The sequence below is a fragment of the Mandrillus leucophaeus genome, unplaced genomic scaffold, assembly GCF_000951045.1.
Source record: "Mandrillus leucophaeus isolate KB7577 unplaced genomic scaffold, Mleu.le_1.0 Scaffold902, whole genome shotgun sequence".
In the NCBI taxonomy this organism is placed as follows: domain Eukaryota; kingdom Metazoa; phylum Chordata; class Mammalia; order Primates; family Cercopithecidae; genus Mandrillus; species Mandrillus leucophaeus.
Window position 1 is genome coordinate 363,882 of NW_012109831.1, and position 9,277 is coordinate 373,158.

The window sequence follows — 9,277 nt, forward strand, 5'->3', positions numbered from 1 at the left end:
TTAGGGCGGCGGCGGCAGCGTCGTCGGGTGTCAGCAGCCAGCGACTAAGGCGAATGCTCAGACAGTGCTAGGCAGCTTGGCAACCCGGCTGGCTGGTGTTGCTGCCTGCACGAGAGCAGCCCGCTCCCCAGCACCGCCGATGGCAAACCCGACTCCAGTCAGAGCCCTAGCACCTTGGACCAGATCACAGGGCACGCCAGGGTCAGAGGGGCTGCAACCCTTGGACACAGCACACACACCAGCCTCCCCATACCCCTCCTGGACAAGGCCGTTACCTGGTCCTGGGGCATGCACAGCCATTGGAGGCCAAGGGAGATTAAAATCCAGGTTCTGCCACTGTTCTAAGCACCTTACTGATGATGTTTAATTCCACAACAACCCCATGAGGTAGGCGCTATTACCATTCTTTCTTTCTTTCTTTCTTTCTTTCTTTTTTTAATTGAGACGGAGCCTCGCTCTGTCGCCCAGGCTGGAGTGCAGTGGCACCATTTCGGCTCACTGCAACCTCAGCCTGCTGGGTTCAAGCGATTCTCCTGCCTCAGCCTCCTGAGTAGCTGGGACTATGGGCGTGCGCCACCACACCAGCTAGTTTTTATATTTTTGGTAGAGACGGGGTTTCACCATGTTGGCCAGGCTGGTCTCGAACTTCTGACTTCAAGTGATCCGACCGCCTTGGCCTCCCAAAGTGCTGGGATTACAGGCAGTGAACCACCACCCCGGCTATGGGCGTTATTATTATCCCTGTCACAGATAAAGAAATAAGACCCAATGTCACAAAGCTAGGAGAGGTGGAATTGAAATCCAGCCTGGCTCCAGATTCTGCTCTTAACCACCGCAGTCTGCTGGCAACAATACAGAAGAGTTGCCAGGTTTAAATAATATCATACATACAAAGCACTTAGCTTAACACAATGGTTCTCAAACTTTAGCTTGCATCAGAATCACCTGGATAACTTCTTAAACCAGAGGTGCTGGGCTCCATCCCTAGAATTTTAGATTCAGTGGTCTGGGGAAGGGTGGGATTTTGCATTCCTAAGAAGTTTCTAGGTGATGGTGATGCTTGTTTGAAGTGGATAGCCATAGAACAGTTTTAGGCAGGGGAGCAATATAATCCAATTTATGTTTTAAGAGAACCTTTACTTTTTTTGTGGATAATGGGTTGAAAGGAGACAGAGGAAGCCAGAAGACCAGTTAGATTTTTTTGAGCTTTCCATATTCCATCTGCTTCCTGAATGGTGGGGTAATATCCCCCAAAATGAAATGTTAACAGTACTTGTCTTAGGAGTTAAAGAAATAGATGATCTTTCCTAGTAAGTATGTATAAGAATAGAAGAAAAACTAACACATTTTATTAGCATTTAAAAAAGATATCCCAGCTGGTCACCGTGACTCACGCCTGTAATCCCAGCAGTTTGGGAGGCCGAGGTGGGCTGGTCAGTTGAGGTCAGGAGTTTGAGACCAGCCTGCCCAAACCCGTCTCTACTAAAAATACAAAAGTTAGCTGGGTGTGATGATGGGCGCCTGTAATCCTAGCTACTCAGAAGGCTGAGGCAGGAGAATCACTTGAACCCGGGAGGCAGAAGTTGCAGTTGAGATCGCACCACTGCACTCCAGCCTGGGTGATAGAGCAAGACTCTGTCTCAAAAAAAATAATAATAATAATAAAATAATTAAAAGATATCCCTTAGGGTTCCTTCCTGACCCTCCTTTCTCCTCAAACTGACTCTTCCTGGAAGATCTCATTCTCTCATGACCTCTGTTACCAGTCTAGATGCCCAAACTGATATTGGCAGTTCTAACCTCTTTCCTGAGCTACAGGCTGCCTGATGTCCAGCAGGACATCTCACAGGCCCCTCTAATGCAACAGCACAACTTCTGGAATCATTTCCTTTCACTCCTATATCTCTTGTGGGTTCCCCTCCTCAGTGAACTGCACCAGGCCAAACAGCTGGGAGTCACCCTTGACTCCTTGTCTGTCTCCAGCGACCAGTCCAAGTATGTTTTGCTCACCATTGTATTCTCTACACCATGCACAAAGACTGACACATAGTAAGCTCTCCACAACATTTGTTGAAATCATGCATTTGTATTTTTTAACAAATTTTTATTGAATGCCACTATAAATGAATGTAACCAGTCACCTAGTCCTGTCAGTCTTACCTCCTAAAGAGCCTTCCATTCTAGTCTAATTATTCTTCAGCCTCACAATCAGCCCCTGGTGTAGGCCATTTCAGTTTCTTGCTTTCCAACCAGTCTCCTTGACTCTAGATTTTTACTCCTCCTATCCTTTTCTCCTTGCAAAATCCACAGTGATTTTTTTAAAGGCAAATGTTGCCAGGTTCGGTGGCTCATGACCGTAATCCCAGCACTTTGGGAGGCCAAGGCAGGTGGATCACCTGAGGTGAGGAGTTCGAAACCTGCCTGCCCAACATGGTGAAACCCCGTCTCTACTAAAATTACAAGAATTAGCTGGGTGTTGTGGCAGGCTCCTGTAATTCCGTAATTCCAGCTACTCAGGAGGCTGAGGCAGGAGAATGGCTTGAACCTGGGAGGCAGAGGTTGCAGTGAGCCAAGATGGTACCACTGCACTCCAGCCTGGGCGACAGAGCCGGACTCTGTCTCAAAAAAAAAAAAAAAAAAGACAAAGGTTTTTTCTATCTCTAACTTAAAACCTTTCCATGGATCAAAAAGTACCAAGGAAAATGATGTTACTTAAAATTATAAAGGTATGCCAGGCATGGTAGCTCATGCCTGTAATCCCAGCACTTTGGGAGGCTGAGGTGGGAGAATTGCTTGAGGCCAGGAGTTGAAGACCAGGCTGGCAACATAGCGAGACTCTATCTACATAATTAAAAAAAAAATTAATTACAAAGGTAACCATTAGATGAACTAAAAAGAGTGATAGAAATATGTAGTGCCAAGCCGGGCGCAGTGGCTCACGCTTGTAATCCCAGCACTTTGGGAAGCCGAGGCAGGCAGATCACGAGGTCAAGAGTTCAAGACTAGCCTGACCAACATGGTGAAACTCCCCATCTCTGCTAAAAATACAAAAATTAGTTGGGCATGGTGGCACATGCCTGTAATCCCAGCTACTCAGGAGGCTGAAGCAGGAGAATCGCTTGAACCCGGGAGGGGAGGTTGCAGTGAGTCAAGATTGTGCCACTGCACCCCAGCCTGGGTGACCAAAAAAAAAAAAAAAAAAGAGAGAGAAATAAATAGTGCCAGTAGGGGAAACGAACTACAGAGTGTGAGTTAAACCCATATATCCATATTTATCTGAATATGATAATAAACAGCAGTTGAATGTTTAAAATTGAGAAGCAGTGTGGCTGGGCATGGTGGCATACTCCTGTAGTCACAGTTGCTTGGCAGGCAGGAGGATTGCTTGAGCCCAGGAGTTTGAGTCCAGCCTGGGCAACACAGGAAGACTCTGTCTCTAAGAAAGAAAAAAAAAAAAAGTAGTGGTAGGATTTACAATAAGAAAATATTTACTCCTACCCTACCCTTTCACACCTCTAGGGCCACTCCCAGTTGGCAACCACTTTTAGTTAACTCTAAACAATAACATTACGGGTATGAACACCAAAAAAAACAAAAAACAAAAAACAAAAAACCCCCAAAAAACTAAAAGTTACTTTTTGCCATTTGGGAGTGGGCCTAGAGGTGTGAAAGGGTAGGGCAGGGGTAACTATCTTCTCATTGTAAATCCTTCTGCAACCACGGGCTGGAATCACTTGAATTAAAACCCTACACAAACCAAAGTTTTCATGACTGTTCATTACCTGTTAAATAAAACCCAAACATCTCAGAACCATCTTCTGTAACCTTGTTATCAAAGTGTGGTCCCTTATTACTTGAAGCGTGGACCAGCAGCATGGCCATCACCTGGGAGCTTATTAGAAATGCAGGATCTTGGCGGGGCCCAGTGGCTCACACCTGTAATCCCAGTACTTTGGGAGGCCGAGACAGGCAGATCACTTGAGGTCTGGAGTTCAAGACCAGCCTGGCCAACATGGTGAAACCCCGTCTCTACTAAAAATACAAAAATATTAGCTGGGCGTGGCGGTGCATGCCTGTAATCCCAGCTACTCAGGAGGCAGAGGCAGGAGAATCGCTGGAACCGGGGAAGGCAGTGGTTTGCAGTGAACCGAGATCGTGCCACTGCACTCCATCCTGGGCAACAGAGCAAGACTCTGTCTCAAAAAAAAAAGGCAGGATCTCAGGCCCCACCCCGATTTACAAAATCAGAACTGCATTTTAATACGATCCGCAGATAATTCATATGCACAGTCAAGTTTAAGGAGGAGGATCTTGCTTGTAAGCTCAATGTGGACCTCTTCAGCTTCAATACTGGTTGCCCCTTTCTACTCCGTTAGTCTGAATTCTAGCCCCTGGGGTGTTGTGTGTGTGTCTGACTAAAATCCAGCCATCGTTTTAGACCCAATTCCTCTGCTCCAGGAAGACTTCCAAGCCTTCTGCAGCTCTCTGTTACCACTGTTCCTTGAACTCCCACATCTCTGACTGAAGCTGCTTAGACTTCATTCTGCAAACATGTATTGGGTGCCTGCTGTGTGCCTGGCTGGATTCAGTGCCAGGGTGGGGCGAAAGCGCTGAGGTCTCCGAGTGCTCTTTCAGGTCCAACTCCAGAACCGCCCAGCCCCACGCAATCCAGGGCCGGAGGTTGTGTGCGCAGCACTCGAATATACCCACAGACAGTGCTGCGCGGCTTTTCTAAGTGTTACGGCACCCTCCTGTCGCCCGCGCGGCGCGCGGGCGGGGACCCACCGGTTTTGCTCCGCTTTAGCAGCGGCGAAGGGAGGACCCCCGCGAGCCGGTCCCTGGCGTCCGGTTTCCCAGCCCTTTTCAGGCTTGGGCCCGCATGGAGGGAACCGTGGAGTCCCAGACGCCTGACCTGCGGGATGTGGAGGGTAAGGTGGGCAGGAAGACCCCTGAAGGGCTGCTCCGTGGGCTGCGAGGCGAGTGTGACCTAGGAACCTCTGGCGCCCTGCTGCTCCCAGGGACGCCTAGCACCGGCCACGACTTGGGGGACAAGATCATGGCGCTGAAGATGGAGCTGGTGAGTGCAGACTCCATGGGCCAAGGGGACGAGTCCCCAGTTTAGGGCCAGGAGGGACGAACTCATGCTCCCAGAGTTAAGCTGGAGAGGAGGTAGTTAAAACTCTCCACCTAACTGCTCAGAATCCTTCCCAGATCAATCTGTAAACGCTGGGGTGGAGATGGAGTGACATCCATTAATTGTCCCCCAAGAGTGAGTGGGGGTGTTGATAGGTCCTGAGGAATTGGGGTGGGAGCCGTGGGTTTTGGAAGTTATTCCTGCCAAATAATTGGGAGGAGAGAGATGAGGACTGGGAAGTACTGAGAACCCAACGCAGCACAAATTCCCCCCGCCCGTATGGGCCACCTATTCCCCCCTAGTCCCCGTTGTAAGGCAACCGGTTTTTTCTCCTTCTGCTAACCGGGAAAGCGTTTAGTTCCTGTGAGGCCCGCAGTGTTCAGCACAGAAAAGATGTGGGTAAAGGGGCCTATCTGCTGTAAACTGTCTGGACCAGGGGCACTGAAAACCTTCTCCATTTCCTCTACATCCCCCAGCCCTACTTAAAATAATGGAAAGTTCCTAGACCCATAGCAGGAACAGAGAGTAACAGCACCATTGGTGCTGATTCCCTCACCTCAGACTCAGTCTCCTCCCACCCAATCTCCCAGGTAAACTGGATATTTGGATCTCATCTGCACATTCTTGGGGAGAAGAGGAAACAGCAACCTTCCCCTTTCTCTGTTGCTGCTGGTCTAGATTCAGAGCCAAAAGGGCAGCCAAGGCCCTGGCAGGTTCCTCAGGGCCCTGATTCCGGTGAAGTGGGTGATTTACACCTGCCACTACTTTGCAGCCAGTTCTGGGGAACTGAGGAATTGCTATCAGCTTCCTGGCTTACAACCAGGAGCCCACAGTGAATATGTCAGCTAATAAGTCTTTCTGGACCCCCACTGTGTGCGCAGCCTGTGCCAAGCTGGTCTGTGAAGGAGCAGGGGAAGGAAGTCATGGGGGCTCTTAGACCAGCCAGGGCTCTAATGCCTGAGCTGAGAGACTGGGAAGAGAGTCTGGTGGGTGGAGCAGCCAGGAAAGGCCCTCTGGGAGAAGGACTTGAATGTCAAGTGTGCACTTGGCCTTGAAGGTTGGAGGTGAGTGCCAAATTCTCCAGAGCAAGGCTGTGACTGTCCCCACCTAAGCAGGGGTTTGCCTTTGTCTCGCTGTACAAACTTTAGCTCAAGGCCTAGTAAGAGCCTACCTAGACTGTCTAGTTGCTTTGAAAACTAACTTTCACCCAGCACATGTGCCAGGCAGCTTGCTGAGCACTTTACTTGATACTCTCTTCATCTCCACAGTAACCATGTTAAGTAAGTGATATTTTATAGATGAAGAAACTGAGGCACAGGGTGGGCATGGTGGCTCACGCCTGTAATCCCAGCACTTTGGGAGGCCGAGGCAGGCAGATCGCTTGAGCCCAGGAGTTTGAGACCAGCCTGGGCAACAAAGCAAGACTCTGTCTCTGCAAAAATTAGATGGGTGTTGTGGTGCATGCCTGTAGTCCCAGCTACTCTGGAGGCAGAGGCAGGGGGATCACTTGAGCCCAGGAAGAGGAGGTTGCAGTGAGCTGAAATCGCACCACTGCACTCCAGACTGGGTGACAGAGCTCAGAGCTAGACCCTGTCTCAAAAAAAGAGAGAGAAGGAGGGAAGGAAGAGAAGAAGGGAGGAAGGGAGGGAGGGAGGATAAAAGAAAAGAAAAGAAAACAGAGGCACAGGGAGTTTAATAACTGCCCAAGATCACACAAAAAGCACGGCCATGATTTGAACCCAGATCATCTGACTGCACTTTGCATCTTTACCTTTGAGACCTGCTTTGTGCCAGATAGTCTAAACACATTTTATGTCATTGAAATGAGAAAACTGGTCATCATTTCTCCCATCTTACAGATAAAACATGCTTGCAGATTCTGAACTCACATAGGGAGTCAGTGGAAGAGCCACGCCTAGTCTCTCTGGCTCTCTTTTCTGCCTTGGTGGAAACGATCTGTAAATTTTAAGGGGCTGCATTTAACTTTTGATTTTGTCTCTCTGTATTCTTGACCCTGCTTGCCTGGGGCCTGAGGCTGCCCGAGAAAGGGCACAAGGGAGGGAGCCTTCTGGGGCCAGAACGAGGAGAGATCCCCATCCTATTTTTCTCCCTCCTCAGGACAGGATGTTATTAATATTAATCTCTTCCTGTGCTCTGCCCTGCCTACTGGGTTGCACCCAGGAAGGACAAGCAGTGGGGCAAGGGGTTTCCCTTGGGGCTAATGAAGGCAGGACTGGTTCAAGCCCTCTAAGGACTGTCCTTCAATTGTTCCTCTCCCAGCTTTCCTTGCACAAAGCGGGGAGGCCTACCCTTGAGGCCAAGGTCAATCCGTCTCTAGGCCTCATCCCTCCTGCTTTCTTCCTCTACCCACCATTCAAAGGTTGAGTGAACAAGCCAGACTGGGATATGTGGGAATGGGAAACAGTGGCAACCTCTTCTTAGTTCTCCCACCCAAAGAACTGTTGCTATGACAACCCACCTCCACAGAGGCAGTTTGAGAAGAAGCTTTAGGCGAGGAAGAAGGCACGGGTTCAAGTCTTGGCTCTGCTTCTGAAACGTTTTGTGGTCTTGAGCAGTACTCTCTCTCTCTCCTGGCCTCAGTTTTTCTTCCTCTTGGTGGAGGGAGTAGAGGGAGATGGGGACTGTGGAACCAGATGATCGTAAGAACCTTTGTAGTAACAATATTCTGATAGTCCCTGCTCTAGGAGCTCCAACTAGGATTTCCAGGCTTTTACCCCAGGGCCTGATTTGGATTGAGCAATGAGGAAACCATACAGAACCCCAGCGCTGGGCAGAGTCTGATATGTAGATGTTAAGGAGAGGAGTAGGGAGCCTGAATCTCCTTGGAAGGAGAATTGGGTTTGGAGTTGCCTCTGAGGCTGCCTCTCTCCTGAGCTGTTTATCCTATACTCTATTTTCTTCAAGAGATGGTGTGAAAAGAGTGTTTCTTTTTCTGGCAAGAAAGCCTTGCTTTCTTCTATTCTGGGAGTGATGCTGTCACAGTCAGGGAATCCCACTGTCACAGGATTATAGAATCTGCTCTCAGATTCATTTCCCAGCAACACAGTACAACCCAGACCCCTGAATCCTGGGAACCATCAAAGGGATCAAGGATAGTAAAGGCAAGAGAATCACAGAACTGAATGTGACCTCCTTAGCCCTAGGCCGAGCACCAGAAATGGATTGAGCAGGATCTGCTCTCAGGGAGCTCACAGTCTGGTTAGGGAAGGAGAGAGACAGAAGAACATTTCTAGTACAGGATGATAAGAGATGGTAGAACCCAGGAAGGGCCTCCTGGAAGAGTCTTGACGGTAGAGTGATGCGGTTGGGTTTGTGACTTCAGACTGGAAGGAGGCACAGGCCGTTTCCTCTGCTTGACATGCTTCTCTCTACCTCTTTGTCTGTCTGAGTCCTTTTTTTTTTTTTTTTTTTGACACAGGATTTCACTCCCATCATCCAGGCTGGAATGCAGTGGCACAATGTCGGTTCACTGCAACCTCTGCCTTCCAAGCTCAAGCAATTCTCCTGCCTCAACCTCCTGAGTAGCTGGGACTATGGGCATGTGCCACCACACCCAGCTAACTTTTGTATTTTCAGTAGAGACGGGATTTTGCCATGTTGGCCAGGCTACTTTGGAAGCCCTGACCTCAAGTGATTTCTGCCTCAGCTGCCCAAAGTGCTGGGATTACAGGTGTGAGTCACTGCGCCCATCCTAGCTGAGTCCTTCTTAACCTTCAGTTTTCGGCTCATGTCCCTTATCCTAGGAAGCATTTCCTGACCCGGTTAGGTTATGGCCCTCTAGGTGTCTACAGTCCTATGTGTAGCAGTTGTTTCCCCTAGCATTTGCCACACTGAACTTTTCATTTTAAAATTATTTATTTATTTGTTTGGTTTGACATGGAGTTTCATTCTTGGCGTCTAGGCTGGAGTGCAATGGCGTGATCTCGGCTCACTGCAACTTCCGCCTCCTGGGTTCAAGTGAGTCTCCTGCCTCAGCCTCCCGAGTGGCTGGGATTACAGGCACCTGCCTAGCTAATTTTTGTATTTTTAGTAGAGATGGGGTTAGACCATGTTGGCCAGGCTGGTCTTGAACTCCTGACCTCAAGTGATCCACCTGCCTCGGCCTCCCAAAGTGCTGGGATT

At 49.2% G+C, this 9,277-nt stretch overlaps 2 protein-coding genes across 3 annotated transcripts in view; one reads left to right on the forward strand and one right to left on the reverse strand.

Moving 5' to 3' along the window:
• POMGNT1 (protein O-linked mannose N-acetylglucosaminyltransferase 1 (beta 1,2-)) overlaps positions 1-9,277 on the reverse strand; it is a 32,277-nt gene that overhangs the window by 9,708 nt on the left and 13,292 nt on the right. The gene's annotated exons all lie outside the window — the stretch shown is intronic.
• LURAP1 (leucine rich adaptor protein 1) overlaps positions 4,787-9,277 on the forward strand; it is an 18,066-nt gene continuing 13,575 nt past the window's right edge. The window contains exon 1 of the mRNA XM_011969757.1: positions 4,787-5,077. Coding sequence (XP_011825147.1) covers positions 4,880-5,077 — 198 coding nt within the window. The 5' untranslated portion in view covers positions 4,787-4,879. The remainder of the gene's footprint in view (positions 5,078-9,277) is intronic.